At 37.2% G+C, this 18284-nt stretch overlaps 6 protein-coding genes across 10 annotated transcripts; 4 read left to right on the forward strand and 2 right to left on the reverse strand.

Moving 5' to 3' along the window:
• Positions 1-350: 350 nt before the first annotated feature.
• On the reverse strand, positions 351-2332 carry Idi (Isopentenyl-diphosphate delta isomerase). The gene is made up of 3 exons (XM_011136784.3): positions 2309-2332; positions 1697-2018; positions 351-1389 (listed from the first exon to the last, which is right to left on the reverse strand). Exons 1-3 carry the CDS (start codon positions 2311-2313, stop codon positions 931-933), a joined length of 786 nt encoding a protein of 261 aa, XP_011135086.1. The 5' UTR covers positions 2314-2332; the 3' UTR covers positions 351-930.
• A 322-nt stretch (positions 2333-2654) lies between these two features.
• Positions 2655-5965, forward strand: Kat60 (katanin p60). Its single transcript, XM_011136771.3, has 10 exons — positions 2655-3513; positions 3596-3728; positions 3886-4027; positions 4097-4187; positions 4288-4409; positions 4497-4676; positions 4786-4928; positions 5009-5121; positions 5216-5342; positions 5409-5965. Exons 1-10 carry the CDS (start codon positions 3249-3251, stop codon positions 5605-5607), a joined length of 1515 nt encoding a protein of 504 aa, XP_011135073.1. The 5' UTR covers positions 2655-3248; the 3' UTR covers positions 5608-5965.
• LOC105180579 (RNA-binding motif protein, X-linked 2) lies at positions 3596-9473 on the reverse strand. 3 transcript variants are annotated; one of them, XM_019840203.2, is made up of 5 exons: positions 9427-9473; positions 6639-6791; positions 6433-6562; positions 5973-6106; positions 3596-3718 (listed from the first exon to the last, which is right to left on the reverse strand). In XM_019840203.2, exons 1-4 carry the CDS (start codon positions 9456-9458, stop codon positions 5987-5989), a joined length of 435 nt encoding a protein of 144 aa, XP_019695762.1. In that variant the 5' UTR covers positions 9459-9473; the 3' UTR covers positions 3596-3718; positions 5973-5986. The 3 variants fall into 3 exon arrangements, with proteins under 3 accessions (XP_019695762.1, XP_019695760.1, XP_011135043.1); XM_019840201.2 differs by lacking the exon at positions 3596-3718 and adding an exon at positions 5372-5614; XM_011136741.3 differs by lacking the exons at positions 3596-3718; positions 9427-9473 and adding exons at positions 5372-5614; positions 6986-7119.
• On the forward strand, positions 7607-8879 carry LOC105180616 (spindle and kinetochore-associated protein 1). Its single transcript, XM_011136806.3, has 4 exons — positions 7607-7804; positions 7883-8004; positions 8086-8578; positions 8707-8879. The coding sequence occupies exons 1-4, from the start codon at positions 7711-7713 to the stop codon at positions 8862-8864; spliced, it is 867 nt and encodes a 288-aa protein (XP_011135108.1). The 5' UTR covers positions 7607-7710; the 3' UTR covers positions 8865-8879.
• Positions 9474-9713: 240 nt separating the features above from the next.
• LOC105180624 (zinc finger protein 271) lies at positions 9714-12227 on the forward strand. The gene is made up of 2 exons (XM_011136818.3): positions 9714-10059; positions 10134-12227. Exons 1-2 carry the CDS (start codon positions 9796-9798, stop codon positions 12054-12056), a joined length of 2187 nt encoding a protein of 728 aa, XP_011135120.1. The 5' UTR covers positions 9714-9795; the 3' UTR covers positions 12057-12227.
• Positions 12228-12653: 426 nt separating this feature from the next.
• On the forward strand, positions 12654-17890 carry Afti (aftiphilin). Of its 3 annotated transcripts, none has more exons than XM_011136833.3 (8): positions 12655-12854; positions 13337-13456; positions 13574-15450; positions 15610-15822; positions 15909-16058; positions 16141-16201; positions 16448-16579; positions 16786-17890. In XM_011136833.3, exons 2-8 carry the CDS (start codon positions 13354-13356, stop codon positions 17295-17297), a joined length of 3048 nt encoding a protein of 1015 aa, XP_011135135.1. In that variant the 5' UTR covers positions 12655-12854; positions 13337-13353; the 3' UTR covers positions 17298-17890. The 3 variants fall into 3 exon arrangements, with proteins under 3 accessions (XP_025163966.1, XP_011135135.1, XP_011135130.1); XM_011136828.3 differs by having other exon boundaries at positions 13342-13456; XM_025308181.1 differs by lacking the exon at positions 16448-16579 and having other exon boundaries at positions 12654-12854.
• Positions 17891-18284: the final 394 nt, after the last annotated feature.

Here is an 18284-nt window from a genome sequence, read left to right on the forward strand (position 1 = left end):
ACATGTGACGTGTAATTCACCGACCACATTATATCGAATAATCGCGTTCCTCTTCGGCAAGATATCTACTTAAACAGACATGTTCTAACCGCCATGAGTCTAATCAAGGAAAATCAAGAACAGCTCATTGAGAGTGGTACATTATATTTCACGGTCTAGAAACAATATGACAAATTTAGATTAATGATCGCGCGTAAAAAAGAAAACATTGATAGACGACAAGTAATCTTCGCTCAGAGTTGGAAAATATTTGCTGAAAACAAAGGAATACTGTACGAATCACGCAATTAGCTCGGAATGACGCAAAGATCGGTACGAAAGAAGGAAGAGGCGAATATGAAGAATACCAGTTAATCAGAAACATGTGTATTTCATCATACTCATATCATATTAAAGATTATGCTTGACAATGAGTGTTTCGCAGGATGTTCTCAATCGTCGTTCGCATTTACGCAGAAACGAAATAGAACATGCTCGTACGAAGATTCAGTAATATTACCAAGATCTTGATAAGATCCTTATACATTTTCTTTGCATCGAAAATATTATCTACTTGCAACAGCACACATGTATCCACTTACACACATATATATATATATATATCTATATTTGTTTACATTTGTTTAAATTGCACAATCTACCACCGAATATTCGCATGTAAAAACTCCGAATTAGAAAAATATAATTACAAAAACAAGTTTCACAAATACTGAACAATCTTATTAATCATTTTATTATTATATAAACTTTTTTATATTTTCATTATTATACGAACATAATAATACAGACTGTACAGAAATGTCTGGTAAATGGACAAACAAGTCAATTATTTACAGAACATCTGACAATCTGTCCAATCATTGTTATTGTTATTATAATGTTAAATTGCAAGTTGCTCTTGGAATGACAAAATTATTGTGTTATTGCACGTCATGACAGTGTAGTTATATTGTCAGTATCTTGTATCTTATCAAGAGCACCCAGATTGTCCCACCAGTGCAACAACTTGTGTTTGAACATTAAACGGAACCATGGTGTTAATGGCGATTTTACAGTTTTGACAAAATTTTCGATCTCTGATCTAGGTATCCACCGAACTTCGCTCACTTCATCAGGATTGGGATCTATATTAATATCTTTCTGCAGAAACAACACATAATCAATCTCGTGTTCACCCCAACTGTTATCACTGAATGCTTTATAGTAGATTCTAGTGAGATAAATAAACTCAGAAAGTTCAATTTCTGTATTTGGTATGCCTAACTCATAATTGAGTCTTCTCACTGCTGCTCTGCGAATACCAATAACATCTTCATCTACCATTTCTTCAGGTATTTCTGCAAGCGGGTGACTGCAGCAGGTATTTGTAAAGTGACTTGGAAATGTTACCTATGTACAATATAAATTTCTCATTGCACAAATATTCTTGCATAGTATAAATTTCTCATTGCACAAATATTCTTCCATAGTATTCATAAATTGATAGATGAGTATCAGAATGTTAGAAAATAGATCAAGTTCCCATAAATAATATCAAATATAATTGAATAATCCTAAGTATTTCATATATTACAAGTACTTGTTGTTACTTAAAAACTGTTTATGTATAATAATGATATTATTTATGATTAAATAATTTCAAAATATGACAAAAAATATAATGCTCAATAATAATAATAATAATAAATAGCCTAACCTTATGTTTGGACCGTTTTTGGAGCAGTAGCTCTCCTTTACTATTAAACAGGAAAACACTGAACGCTCGATGAAGTAATAAATTCCCTTCTGCACTGATTTCATGACAGGCTTTCTTAGTAGCCTCACCAACAGGTCTGTCCAGATTATCCACAAGTATACAACGTTCCGCCAGAGCAGCTTCTTGTAACGGTGCTATTTGTGCAGTCGCATACTTATTCCTTATAATCGCGTTTCTTTTCAGCATAAGACTGGACAACCCTTTGCATGTTCCTCTCATCATAATGACCAAGTTATCTTCTCGAATACCAAACAGCGACTGACTGCGAAGAGAAGCGCAGAAGAAATTTATATTTCCGACATTAAAATAATCAATATGCGCACACTAAAATGTCGGTTCAATAAATATTTGCGATGACATCAGTGACTCTTGGAATAATGTAAAATGAAATTAACATCAGAATCGAAAAAAAAGAATGACTGAACACAACTATTGGTCTGTTCTTTTCAACTGCACTGCGGAACTAATGCAATAAGTTAGAATGAGACAACTATATTTTTTCTCATTTTAACTTATTGCACCAGTTCAGTAGTGCAGCTAAAAATAAGAGACCACATATGTTTTACTAATAAAATTTCTTCGACAGTTCAGACAAAATGTAAAGCCAGCGGCATACGGTGCTTGTTCGTACGGTTGCTTTTCGTGCTGGATTGCTTGCTGGATGAAAATACTGCGTTCTGATTGGTGCATTTCCATCCATCTTTGGAAAAGTACCAATCAGAACGCAGTATTTTCATCTAACAAGCAATCCAGCACGAAAACAAGCATCGTGTGCTGCTGGCTTTAAGCGTGGACTGCTAGCAGCTTCCTTTTTCTGCGATAAACATCTGTCTATGTCTGCATTGCTGAACTGGTGCAACAAGTTGAAGTGAGACAAACGTAGGTTTTCTCACTTCAACTTGTTGCACCAGTTCAGCAGTACAGACAAAACGAATAGGCGCTAGGAGCGCGCCACACTCATTAAAAAGATAATGGCGGCTCATAGCGGAGACTTTGAAACTAATAAAAGTAACGGGTCATTCAATCGCGAGATTTAGACCCGCTAAACGTTCGAAAATTTCATGCCCGTCAGTGAGCTAACTTCACGTTCATCATAACCTCCCACGATGCTGCGACAAAAAAGTTAAACGAAGATGAGAGAAAATCATTGAAAGCTTTCGCACGATTCCGGTGAAAGCGATTACTTAACTTACGACATAAATATATTTAAGAAAAACCGTTGATTTGCGCGTACTGCTGTTCGAGTTTTCGATTTATGCACAAGTTTGACAAAAATTAACCTATAACTATGTAAACCAGTAATTTGATCGCCAATTACAGCGATAAAAATGTGTACTGATATGAGATAGACGAATTAACACCACTACACAAAACTTCAAAGGTTTTGGCAAGAACGTTCGCGATTTTTTTCGTTAAATCCGCGAGGTATAATACACGTTGTATTCACTATATCAGTCATCATCTCATATACAAGTGTTGGAATAATAAAATCATGGCTGTATCAATAAACGAAATTTGCGAGAATACAAAGCTCGCTCGTGAAATGGCATTGATGGGAAACTATGACACATCTGGAGTCTACTATCAAGGAGTAGTACAACAGATTCATAGGCTACTCACAACTATAGAGGACCCAACTCGTAAAGCAAAGTGGCAGGTTGTACAGCACCAGATTGCTGAAGAATTTGAGAAAGTAAAAGCTACATCAAATACACTACAACTTTTCAAAGTGGATACACATGCAGAAAGACTAGTTGGTACTGCTATTGATGGAGATAAATCTTATGTGAATATTCAAATCTTTGAACATAATGGATATAATGGATCCTTAAATTTTAGGAACTTCTTGTTTATCATTTGAAGAACCAACACGAGACCCTGCTTTGTGGTCTTATACTAACTCAGATGCCTGGAATCAAACACCAAGTAGAGATCCGGATGTGTGGCCTCCTCTAACTCCAGCTGAACAAAAGTATAAATATTGTGTCAATTATAGAGATATTAATATATAATGTTAAATTTTGTTGAAATAAAGTTTCAACACAATTCTATTGTTTTTACTTTTTCATATGTACTATATATGCTACTATGAATAAGTACTTAATTGAATATATAATTTTGTTTTCCAGAAATTCAAAACAAAAAGTTCAACAAAAACAACAAAACCGATCTAATACCAGAAAATCTGTGACTACAGCTAAAAAGCCAGACAGCAAAGTTATTAGTAAAAAAGATGATAAAAAAATCACAAAGAAGGATGATACAAACAAGGTATCTTAATTTGTTCATATCTCATATAAATTTCATAATTCTAAGTATTAATATAAATTAAAACAACAGGAGAAAACAGAAACAGAAAAAATTGATGTTGAATTGGAGGAACGTAAATTTGAACCATCTGCTAATGATAAAGATCTTGTGGAAATATTAGGTAACATTATTATTGTTGTTATCATCTAGAAATGCTAAAAAAATACAAGAAGCAATCGAATACTTATTAATATTCATAATAATTAATCATTACACTACAGAGAGAGACATCGTTCAAAAAAATCCAAATATCCACTGGGATGATATAGCAGATTTGCACGAAGCAAAGAGATTGTTGGAGGAAGCAGTCGTGCTCCCAATGTGGATGCCAGACTTTTTCAAAGTATATCTTTTCTGATCTCTCATCAATTGTGAAAGAAATTAAAAAAGAGATTTCGCAACGTTAACTTACACGTTGCTGCGTTTTTAGGGAATTAGGCGACCGTGGAAAGGAGTGCTCATGGTTGGACCACCAGGCACAGGCAAGACAATGCTTGCGAAAGCCGTTGCAACGGAATGCGGCACAACATTCTTCAACGTCTCGTCCTCTACGTTGACGTCAAAATACAGAGGCGAATCAGAGAAACTCGTCCGATTGTTATTTGAGATGGTAAAATTATAATAAATCATTCACAACGTTTGTTCGGACAAACTTATCTTTATTCGAAAGAGATTCTACATGCGATATTAATCATGTTTTATTACGTGGACACACGCAGGCTAGATTTTACGCACCCAGTACAATCTTCATTGATGAAATTGATTCTCTATGCTCCAGAAGAGGATCTGAATCGGAACATGAAGCTTCACGCCGCGTGAAATCTGAGCTTCTTGTTCAGATGGATGGAATAAGTTCTAATAGGTAAAGTTTTTGTGTTATTTTTGCGTTGTCTCCTCTGATAACACAAGAGCAAAGATCAAATGTATTCTATTTTTGAACAGTGAAGATCCTAGTAAAGTAGTGATGGTATTAGCAGCAACGAATTTCCCATGGGATATTGATGAAGCATTAAGAAGACGCCTAGAGAAACGTATTTACATTCCACTACCCAATGGTAAGTTTTATCGAACGCCTCTATTTTTCAACGAGATGTAGCATGTATTCTAATCTATACAAATATATTTCATCATTCTCAATTTGTATCATAGATGAAGGCAGAGAAGCACTGTTGAGGATAAATCTTCGCGAGGTCAAGGTGGATGTGTCCGTAAACTTGGCAGACATTGCTAGAAAACTGGAAGGTTATTCTGGAGCAGATATTACGAACGTTTGCAGGTGAGTAAAAATCATTGCGACAGTTTAAATATTTTGTAGCTTATTTTACTTGATATTATCCTTCAGGGATGCATCTATGATGCTAATGCGAAAGAAAATCGCGGGTCTCCGACCAGATCAGATTAGGCAATTACCAAAAGAGGAATTGGATTTGCCTGTGTCTGCCGCAGATTTCGACGAAGCCGTTGAGAGATGTAACAAAAGTGTCTCCCAGGAAGATTTGGAAAAATATGAAAAATGGATGAGCGAATTCGGCTCGTCTTGATATCATTCTATCAAAAAATAATTCTCATCATAGTGACAGCACACTCGTTGCTTCTATGGCATAATTAATATAATCTTCATCGAATGTATGAAATGGGGAGCTTATTAATCTTTTGCATATCTTAAAAACAACTACAGTTTAATAAACTTGAATTTTAAGGGAATCAAATTGGAAAATAAGACTGTGTGGTAGAATAAATGAGGTAGAACTCGAACAATTTCTAATCACTAAAGGCTAACTTGCAATAATAAATTTGTCATAATCAATAAAATTCTTAGTTGATAATATATTCTACTGACTGAGTGTAAGTCTATAACGTTTGAAATTATGCCTAAGTATATTGATATTTCACAGTTTATACATACAGATTATGTATATCTCAATCTTTTGGAGCACAACCTTCTTTCCGTAACTTTCTCGTTTCCTCATCTATATTTTTTGAATCTTTTGGTACTTTATAATTTGCAACATGGTCCACTCGTATTACTCTGCCTAGAATCTGCAAAAGAATAGATTTTGACACTGGAAGGTACTTTATAAACCATTATCATGATTTACAAAGAAACAAAATTTTATCACGTGTATAAAGATGATGATGTAAATTATATTATTGTATTATTTAAAGATATAGGATGCGTTTAAAGGAGTGCCACAAAATTCACTGGCAAAATATAATCTTGTTTTATGTTCACCCTTTATGCTCATCCTGTATAATTGTGATATACTTATGTCTGAGTCATTATTACTTTACTAAATATTTATTTAACATTGTTAACAAGTAAAAAATATATTGTATTGCTATTTTGTACTTCTGTTTGAATATACCTTTATGCCATTAAAATTGTCAACTGCCAGTATAGTACTCCTTTGATCTTCATAGCATAAAAAGCCAAATCCTTTTTGTTTTCCAGTATCTTTATCTCTGATCAAGTTAATATTGACTATTTCACCATACCTATGATATATTATAATTTTATAAGAACTTAATATTAACATATAAATAATAATGAGATATAAAAATTTTGACTTACTGAGAAAAAATAGCAATCACATCACCTTCTGTCAAATCATATGGTAAACCACCAACGAAAACCCATGCGCTATCTTTATACTGGTCATGCCATGATGTTTTATTGCTACCTCGTAACTCTTGCTCATTGAGTTTCTTTATATTTCTAACATTTCTGTAAATATAAATTATACACAAATGCAAATGCGGCACATAATTTATAAACCATATTAGAAAGTTGTTACTAATTCCTTCATAATTTATATTCCATATATTGTTTATATACGTATACATTAAATTACGTATATCTATTTTCTCAGCCTATATGTTTCTTAGCCTATACGTAAATTATAATTGAAAAATACATACGTTAAAGGATTCATTGTAAAAGATAATGCCTGAATATCACAAAAATACTTATAACTGCAGCATAAATAAATAATCAATCGGTATCATATATGTTTAGAAATATTAAAAAGTTCAGCATATCGTATCTAACATCTCTTGTTATTAGATTTGTTTTTCCTAGCTTCACTGTAAGACGCATGGAATCACATTGAAATTTTTGGTTAGATTCCAATTCTCATGGTAAATTTGTCGACGATACTTATTGGTTGTTTGACTAAAAGTTTTTGTGAAGTTACAGATTTTCCTAAAACTCCCTAACTAATAACCAATTAACATGCAGGTATAACAAATGAAAACATAACCTTAAGTGTCATCAATCGCCAACTTTAGGACATAAAAAGAGGGAAACACGGTGATAACCTTCAATCATCTTATCGAATATAAATTTAAATTTAAAACGTCTCTATTAAAGTGAACATATCAAAAAGAATTCTTAATGTTCATCGTTGCACATTTTAAGAAAATCAAAGTAAAGTCGACATTGTGATACAACAGTTGAAATAACTTGCTTGAGATAATGTGTCTTATATCTAAGTGATCAATAATATCAAATATTATTGGTTAAGTACAATATTTCTCATACATATATCAATCACAAAATAGGCATGATTTTGTCATCCGTCATATTTTATGTGTAAAAAGAAAGTATATTTAGTTTCTTATTATCTGTGTGACAAATAGCAATTATGAATGCAGATAAGCAAGACACTTTGGAAGATATATTTAATAAACAAGACAAAAAGTTGCATCAACTTGATGTGGCCACAGTATTAATAAAAGGTATAATCATCTTTAATTACTAACTTTGATAATATAATATCAAAATATAACTGCAAAATCATATTTCATTTTATTTAGCTAAGCAAAGTGTAAAAAGTGACCTTCAAAAAATATACAATGAAGTACAAAAAATTTCATATGGTATTGAGGATATTAGGAAAGATTTAGAGATAATGAAGGAGCAAAATGTTCGTCTCAAAGTAAGTTTGCTAAATTATTTCTTTTAGAGCATTTATTATTAGTAAAAGAATTGAGAGACAAATTTTTTTGCTTATATACAGGAATTAGCATCACTAACTGATGTGTTAAGCAAAAAAATTATAAATCAAGAAGAAAATGTCCCACCAGAATTGATACAGGGTTATCTAAATGCAAAGAAACAAACATATTCTCAAACCAGTATTTCTTCAAATATGTTGGAATGTACCATAAATTCAACTCATAAATTAACAGGAAAAAAAACACCTAGAACTGGCTGCATTAATATTGAAAAGCAAGAAATGATAAAAAATTGCAAGAGGACACTTTTTAATGAGCCAGAAATATGTCCAACAATGTTATCTATTACTGTAGAAGAGTTTAGTAAAGTACCTAAATACATGATTGGAAGACAATCTTTAGAAACAATCAATACCTTGATAAATGCCTTAAATCAAACCTTACTGGCAAAATACACAATTTTATCATTGGGAAAAGCTGCTGCTCAAAAAAAGGGTGAAATTAATCTATATCTACATTATAGGAAACAAGAGTTTGATGTTCAAGATGAAAATGGTAAATTCTTATCTTCTGAACTTTTTTTTATATATTTACACAGAAAAAAAGAAAAAGAGAGATATGAAATTCCATTTTGCAAGTATATTAATTACTACATAAGTTATACTGATACAATTGTGTTTCAGGATACCTCTACTTTTTTACAGCTGAAGATTATTACAGACAAACAAAAACTAAACTCGACAAAACTAAATTAAATTTGATAACTGTGTTGCGTCATTGTAAACGTTTACGCGAATGCAGAATAAAAAATGATTTGCGATATGTTATAATACAGCGTTAATTAATATATTATGTGCTGTATATGTAGGTTTGTAACGTATATTACATAAATTAAAAATTTAATATGATCATGAATAAATTATAATTTACTAAACACTGATATTACTAATGAAATATGTTATATTTTATTACAATTTATATATAATAAATAATGTCATATATTAAATACATAAGAGGGACCACACGCACAAAATATTATAGAGAGGTAATATCGTGCGGTTTTAAGACATGTTGAGATGAAATTGTATAATTATTTTGTAAAATATTGCAGTAAGTTAGTTAAATACAAATGATATATAAATTTAATTTCATGTATAATATACATAATATATTTAATTTCATGTATAATATAAATAATGTACAAATATACATTTGTATAACCTCTGTATCTGCACTCATTTTATTAATGTTAGAAACAAATTAGAAACAGCAAAGAGGTATTCAGCTATTTTGAGTTACCTAGCTAAATCTGTTTGTCATTGAGAAAGTTGAATTCTGATAGAAACCAAAGTTTCTGTGCCAAGAATATTGAGTTTGCCATGAAAGGATATTTGAATACTTACATTCTTTTCAAGGAAAAGGTAATCTGCTCCATTTTTTCATTGCAACATCAATCAAGTGTATGTGTAGTCTTGTATTTACATATAATGTGTAAAATAAATATGTATTAGTATGATATTTGTAACATTTATTAAAATTTTATTTTTAAAAAATATTTCACTGTAACTTAAAAAAATATATATAGAGATAAAATTTTATCAAATAATATTTATCATATGATTTATATAGAAGAAATAATTATAATATAAATTCTAATGTGCTTTTTTTAACAATTTTCTATATGTGTACTGTAAATTTAAACAAAATGGTTGTTATTGTCTGATTTTACCAACTGTAACTGATAGTTTTTTAATAATTTATAGCAATAAAGTATGTTGCAAACAGAATCAATTAGTACATTGAGTGATCATGAGGATGATATTGATGACTTGGATGGCTCTATTGTATGGTCTCAAGAGGAGCCGCTTTCTTCCAACGAGATATTGGAATTATCTATACAAGATCAAACAGAAAATAACTTGATTGCTTTCTGCCGATTGTGCGCTGGTCAGACCAATAATCCAGTATATATTTACTCAGAACTCGGAGAATCCATGAAGTTGGCGCACAAAATAAGTACATGCCTAAGTATTAAGGTACAAGTAAGATGTCTTGCCAAAGTCAGCAATTCTTGCAGACATAAAGCTACATACCATAATTCATGTTGCAGATTAGAAAAACAGATCCATTACCGAAGCAGCTCTGTTTGACCTGCGTCGATAAGATAAATTGGTGCGACGAATTCGATACGCAGTGTATCAAAGCGGAAGAAACGCTGTTGACGATGCTACGGGAGAAACAGTCTTTCAACATCTCTAATCGCGAGAAACAAATCTTATCTGATCGACAGTCATGCCCCTTATGCGCGGAAGGCTACATGAGCATTTGTGAGGACACACTTCAAGATGCGAAAGATACAGAATTGTACGAGAGTGATATAATTCTTGAAAGTAGCGACGAAGAATACATATTTAATGGCGCGAAAGTCGATAAAGAGAGCGAAAATCGTGCCGTTCTGTTACAATTTTTAGGAAACAAGCAGAGATACTTGAAATGCGGTGCATGTATGAATCTCTATCACACCAAGGAGACGTTGGACGGCCACAAGTGTAAGCCCAACGTACAAGGCACGACGAAACCATACAAATGTCTCGTATGTGACGCGACGTTTACCTTCGAGGAACGGCTAAACTTTCATATGCAGTTTCATAAGGGCGCGAAAGCATTGTACTGTGAACTTTGCAAGATAACGTTCGGTAAGGAGCTAAAGCTGTTCTACCACTACAAGAGGTATCACTGCAAGAACATCAGCGTCTCATGCCTGCAGTGCGGCAAATTATTCGAGAACCAAGAGGCGCTCCGAGTGCACGTGTGCGCCGACGGCAAAACTCGGCCGCATATATGCGAAGTGTGTAACAAAGGCTTCTCCGACGGCTACACTCTGAAACGTCACGTGGTGACGCATCTGCCGGAGAAGCCTTACAAATGCTCGCAATGCTCCAAGAGCTTCACGCAAAAGTCTAGACTAAATAAGCATGTCGCCGGCCACTGCGTCGTCATCGAGAACAGTCAGACGGTATGGAAATGCTTGCAGTGCGGTGAGACCTTCGCTTCCTGCGACGAGGCCGACATTCATTGCAGAGCGCACGAGAACAGCATCACCCTGATCGAGGAACTGCCGACGTCTAAGCTATACCACTGCGAATTCTGCAACAGCCACTTCACCGACGTGGACAGCCTCAAGGCCCATCAGAGCCGCCATGTCGTTGAAAGACCGTACGCGTGTAACGCATGCGATACCACCTATAAATCGTTCGCGGAAGCTATCCTGCACTGGAAGGAACATCCCAGGCTGTTCAAGGTCCTCGTCGTCTTTCTCTGCGACGTTTGCAACAAGGACATGAAGGAGCTTGCCTTATTGTACAAGCACAAACAAAAGAGACACGACCGTATGTCCAGACTGTCCGAGTCGGGTGACGCCAAGTTCCTCTGCGAGCTTTGCGGGAACGTCTTTGATAACAGCGAGGAGATACAGGATCACGGGCGAGACCAGTGCTCCAAGTTCCCCTGCGACATTTGCGGTAGCCTGTTGCCTACCGCGAATTCCCTCAACGCTCACAAGAGGAGGCACAACGGATTGAGACCGTACGTCTGTAACATCTGCGGCAAGAGCTACACCCAGTCCAGCCACATGTGGACTCACAAGAGATTTCACATGGGCGTCAAACCCTATGCATGCCAATACTGCGACCAGCGTTTCACGATCAAGCCGGACCTGGCGGATCACACCAGGAAAAAGCACACGCGGGAGAGACCGTTCAAATGCGACGTGTGCCACAAGGCCTTTCTCACTGGCTCTGTTTTCTATCAGCACAGGCTGATACACCGCGGTGATCGCAGGTACAAGTGCCACTACTGCGAGAAGGCCTTCACCAGGACGGAGGCTTTGAACAACCACATCAAGATACACACCGGCGAGAAGCCGCACGCGTGTGACGTGTGTGGCAGATGTTTCAGACAAAAGGGAGACATGAGGAAGCACAAGCGCACCCAGCACAGCTCGCAGACCAACCAGCAGGAGGAGCAACCGTGACTGCGTTTGATCAATCACTCGCTCTCATTCTTGTGACTGTATTGACTGCGATTGACAGTTTTACGTTGACATTTACAGTATCTGACTTTCGACAAATAGTACAATTGTAACACGCATGTATTGTATATTATTGCAGAATCAATATAACAAATCCTATTCTGCAAGTATAGCAACATGCAGCAGAATGATGATCTTTGAAAAACCTTTGAAAAATCATATCTCGTTAGAAATAGAATAATAACGTAGTGTAAAAATGTGTAGGCAGAATACACACAGGATATAATTTGGAAATATTCTGCGTCGCGGGGTGTACATCAGAATTTATTCCGCACATTATTATTGCATCGTTGGTCCATCACTGCCGCGTTATTAGGCAGTTTTTGCGATACCGTCTCTCAGATACGGTAAACGTAAATCGTGAATGCGTTTGCTATTGATCGCGTACATTGCGACGTTATTTCTAAGCGAGTAACGCTTACCGTATTTGAGAGACGGTATTTTCCCGCGAAACTCACCGACGACTTTAAACAACCACGAGTCAGGTGACAGGTGCGCGCCGTTCGGCGAGCGCGCATGCGCCCTATGCAACGGGGGAACAGGTGATGTTACCTGTCTGATGTCTCATGACTCCCGTCATCGTATATTTAACCGTCGCGCACGGACGATCGCTGATAGCCGACGTATCTCACTGTGATAAATATCAAGCTCATCGCACCCACACACCCACGTAGAATGCCGTGATAAGAGCCGAGATGAGAAGCGCGAGGTAGAATCGTGCTGACGGGCGCTCCCGAATAGGTGAGAACACGAAGTTCTCGACAGTCAGTAAAAGCGTGACGGTTAGTCGTTCCGTCGAGGAAAATTATTTCGCGAGTGGAACTGACGCATCGCAGCAAATCGCGCTGTCATTACGAACGAACGATGTCCGTGTGATTTCTCCGAGTGGCCAATTCCGCCGCGAAAACTGCGCGATTCTGTCCCACTTAACCTTAACTCCGCTGCGTTTGACATATGTAACGAGCGCAGGCACGCAGACTGACAGAACGGCGTAGTTGTAAACAAAACTCGCTGTCGAGAGCTTCGAGACGATGGGCTCTGGTCGAGTGTTGAATTGTCCACGACCGTGGATAGTTCTCTAGTTCTGTGACGCGAGAATATGACATATTTCAGCATATCGCTCCACCCAATTACCTTATCTCTTAGTGCCTTTTATTAATTTTAGTTTTCAATTAATATTTATAATAAGTTGCGTAATGACTCGTATCGTTGGTGTGTCGTAGAGTAGAAGGGGAGAACCATGGCTTTCCCACCATTAGTCAGTTCTACTCCTCCACCTTTAGACAACTTCGGGGAATCCGATGAGGATGAATTTGGAGATTTCACAGCTGGTGGAATAGATGGTATTTATTTGGAAATTAAGCAAAACTTTTGTGTTTTATACGCGATGATCATTACTTCTTATCGTTTCATAGCTTCGGGAATCTGTTCTCTAATTTGTTGTATCGTTATGTTTGTAGGCTTATCGGTTTCATCAGAATCCCCGCAGAAACTTATCACTCCGATACAAACACCAATAACATCACAGAACGTATCTCCTAGAATAAACGGTATTAATGAGTCACTAATATTGGATAATTGCTCTAAGATAAGCCAAGCCTTGAAATGTGGCACTATCGATGACTTGCTTATCGTCGAAAAGGCGGAGGACAATGTGAGCCATCATATAAAATTGAAGGATAAGACGGATGATAGTAGCGTCTTGGAAAACAATGCCGAGAACGCTAGTATAACAGAGCGCAATGTATTAGTTTCACCTAGGAATGGCGAGTCGCATAATGTTGAGACTAGTAATAGTATCGATCATGTTTGTACTCAGAATGTTTTAGCTAAAGAGAATTTTGTTGATACGGATGTAATTAGTAGCAACAATAGTAGTTTAGCCGATAGCGTAAAGACGATCAGCGAACGGGAAGCATCCTCCAATTTGGATTTGGAAGCTAATGACGAGATAGAACCCGCGAGTCTGGACCTAGAAGATCCCGCGAGCACGCCGGACATTCTGCAGCAACTGGACGACGATTTTTATAACTACGACCAGTTCAAGAACTCCACCGAATGGAACGACACCGTTTGCGATCAGAAGGCGAACGTGACGGTCCTGCAGACGGATTACCTGAACGTCAACAAACCTAATCCTGTGAACAGAGAATGCAATGAAGCGGATGAAGTAGAAGAAGAGACATACGGCAACGATGACGCGCATGTTAATGTCACTAATAACGATAAATCTGCCTTCGTTTACGATGAAAGGACAATTTCCGATTTCGTTACCTCGCAAGAACTTAATGTAGGCGATACCAACATGTTTAATCGGCCAGACTGCGAATTCAGTATTGAACCGAAATACATAGAAATGTACGACCATGTAATATCCAACAATGAGACGAGCAAGACGAGCGGGACTTTGCACGACTCTTTCAGTTTCGATTTCACCTTCGACGACGCCGTGAGAGAGGAATCAAATCTAGATCGCACATCTGTACATATGCATACCAAGGATAGCTACGTTGAAAAGTCTACTGCGAGAAACAACGCGGATACTTTTCCTAATAATTTTTGCGATGTAAAAAATGCCATACAATCAAAAGACAACGAGGAGCGGGTAGCGGTAAACACAAAGAATCAAATTGTTCAAGAGGCAAGTACGAACGAGGAGACTCCTGGTTACACAAAGAGAGAATCGACCGAGGATAACGCACGCGAACAGAATGTTCTGGAAAATGGTCTCCTTCCACACGACTTGGACAACTCGGACTTCACAGAATTTATGGAGCATAGAGACTTCGGCAGTACACCAGAATTAACTGATAACTTCAATCAGCTGTCTGATGATGATGAAAAATACGAAACAGTACAAATCCGCGATGCATCTTCATCAGACGCGTCTTGTGTACAAAAGCTCTCGTCGATTGAAAAAGCCTCACTGCCATCTACTAATACATCATTCGACTGCTTAAAGGATAAAAGTAATCTTACTGCGAATACCACGGGAGAAGCATGTGCCACATATAAAATTGAGAATTCCGTAGTGTATTTTAGCGACGGCGAGTTTTATGATATCAGTCTGAGCAAGATCGAGCCGATACTGAATAAGGTGCAAGAAAGTAGTCGGCCCGGATTCGAGGACGCGCCAAACGAGGATGATGATTTCGGTGATTTTACGAATTTTTCGAGCACAACGGTAGAATGGCAACACGAGGACGCGAAAGGACCGACCACAGTCGAGGACGACGATGATTTCGGAGACTTCAACGACTTCGAGACGTCAGTCGGTGTAGTAGAGACGCAGCAGTTTAGTTTGAAAGAGTCTATATGTCGGATAGAGAACAAGAATGTGAGTTTGGAATGTTTGTGACGTAAAGTAGTCGATAGTTTGTTAGAAAAACAAGGAGTATTGCTTCAGCTTAAATTTAGAATCCCGTGATGTGATAAATATAACACGCGATTGAAAACGCGTAATTTGGCATATCGTCTGATTTCCATCTGATTTCAGGCCGCGAATAAAATAGAAGACATAATAACGAACATGTTCTCCGCCTCTACTGAACATCACGAAGTCGAGTTGCAGTCTCTGATAAACAAGACGGACAAAGTTTGGCAGAATGTGAAGAGTGTGGAAGAAACTAACGCCCTCACCTATCAGTGGGCTAACAGTAGCAGCAACAATGTTCTCCTGAATGCTCTCGGTATCGATTCTCGGAATATCGTAAGTATATCTGCAGCTCGCATACTGAAACTGAAAATCTCATGTCGCGTCTCGAAAGTACAATAACTCATGTTGTGAAATTAAAGCTGTTTGGACCGAGATGGAATCCGAATGTACCGAGATTCGCAGCGAATCTTGGCTTTACCCCGTTAGAGCCTATCAAAGCTAACGCTGAGCCTCAGCAGCCTCTTCTCACACCCAGTACCAGCAAGACGCAAGGCGCGGCTTTTTCAGATGTAAGTTGAAGTTTCATTCCCATAAGGTGCATGTCAGTAGGTACGATCTCCACAATGATTAATAATTGTGACGTCATATTAGGAAGTACCTGCCGCCCAATTTGATTGGAATAGTTCTGGTCTTGTAAATCCTCTAGATGCTAGTAAGTATTTCTTGTGATTATGTGCGTGTACGTGTGGTAATTGAGATCTATGATGACAGCTTGCTTATGATATAGAGAAAAAAGAAAGCGCTGCTCGTTTCGTAAAAGTGACATGTAATAAAGTTATATGATCACATGTAACGGAATCTGTTTCGCGCGAATATTTTATACACAGCGATGTTGTCGTCGTGCGTAGACCTGTGTGTCGTATTTCGTTCCTAAATGTTGCAAAAATTAACAATACAGGTGGTGGTGGGTTGTCCGCTCTTCTGCCTCTGGATTTGTTGTGTCCGTTTGATCCTCTACTAACACCTCATTGTTCCACACATTCCGAATCCTATCATCAGTCAACTTGCTCAACGAACTCCATGTATTACTGTAAGTGCTCAGTGAAGCTGTTAATAGCCTTCGTCCTTGCACATATTCATAATTTTTGTTTCAAATAAAAGGTATATGATCCTTAGCACATATATGTTAGATATCAAGTAGGGTCCTGCTTGTATTTCTAAGTATCTATAGTATCTTCATCATTTCTGTATGTAATATTTATACCAGTTACTAATTATCATTCCATCATTATACAGTTTCATCTGATGCAGTTTCACAAGAAGCAACAAGCCTACAACCTGTGAAGTCGCAAAACTTGTCCGATCTTACTAGCGGTTCGTTGAGACAACAGAAATCGTCTCAGGCGTCCAAGATAATAGAACCATTACCAGGACCTTGTACAATGGAATGGAAGAAGAAGACGATCGAGCAAGATCTCGGAACTAGGCAAAAGAATCCATCGCATAAGCCACTAAGAAGTGTTCCATCGACCAACAATAAATCGCTCCCAGTAAGCAATAATTCATCCAAAGCGCACGAGTATCATAGAAAGTTGTCAGCAGGTAGGAAAGAGAATACACAAGGTGCGGAACAAGTGATTATGGACAGATACGGACGACCGATGACCGTGCAGGCCGAGACGATAAAGGTTCTGAATCAGTTACCGGACTTGTCGTTCTTGAACGCCAGAACTTTGCTGTTCAGTCGCGAGCAGAAGCAGATCGTGCACGATCTAGGCGCTATGATAAATCGGAAAATGCCCGGCTGAGTAACATCGGTCTGAATGCGAGTTTGAAAGGGCAATCGTGACAGAGGCAACCCCTAGGGGCTTGCGAGTTGGATGTTTCTAATGACCCAATTACAATCAAAACAAGAACTTCTGCTACCTTTCAAACCTGTGTTCAGACCAACCTCTGACGACCCACCACTCGGCTCTTCCACGTCGGAAATAACAAAAAAGAATAAAGAAACGCTATATAGAATATATACCGTGACTAATCTCTATATATCAGAGTTGTGTCTAACGTGCACTCACAGGCGCGTGTTGGACAACTCCGCTCTAGATGCTTGAAGCACCGAGCATGCACTTGACATTCCGAACCAACATTGTTTTGTGATTCTATTAAGATACTGATATTGTTACTTTACTCTTTAGAGAAGTGTATATATATATATATATATATATATATATATATATATATATATATATATATTTACTTTGTTGCGAAATTTGATAATTTAACGTTGTAACAATCGTTCTCTCCGTTCGAACGTTCAAAGTTCGTTCTGTCAGCTCAACGGTTGCGTAGTCTTTTGTAGAGACGCGATTATATAGGTTTACGTCGCGGATTGAGTAGATTTAAGAACTCACATTTGGCCATGTTCTAGTCTACAACACTTGTTATAACGATAAGTTTCATGTATTATATGTTAGGAAATTCGTCCGGGCTACGTACTTTTGACGATGTTTGCGTGCGATCAAGCAGCTCCAAAGTATTATATCCATTCGTATCATGTTCCAAATTTACCTACTAACATTCTGAAACTATTTCTATACAAGGAAGCAGATACGAATGTTCACGTATCATACGCACTCGAGATACTGCGTGTGTACGATTCATCCATTATAAATTCAAGCAATCATTAATATTCCCAGTCACATAGAAAATGGAGAGAGAAGACGAGAGAGGGGGAAAAAAAGAAAACACACTTATCTGTTCAAGATAAAATATATGCTAATTATAAGTCAATTATC

This window comes from Harpegnathos saltator, unplaced genomic scaffold, assembly GCF_003227715.2.
Source record: "Harpegnathos saltator strain DR-91 unplaced genomic scaffold, Hsal_v8.6 scaffold140, whole genome shotgun sequence".
Taxonomy (NCBI): domain Eukaryota; kingdom Metazoa; phylum Arthropoda; class Insecta; order Hymenoptera; family Formicidae; genus Harpegnathos; species Harpegnathos saltator.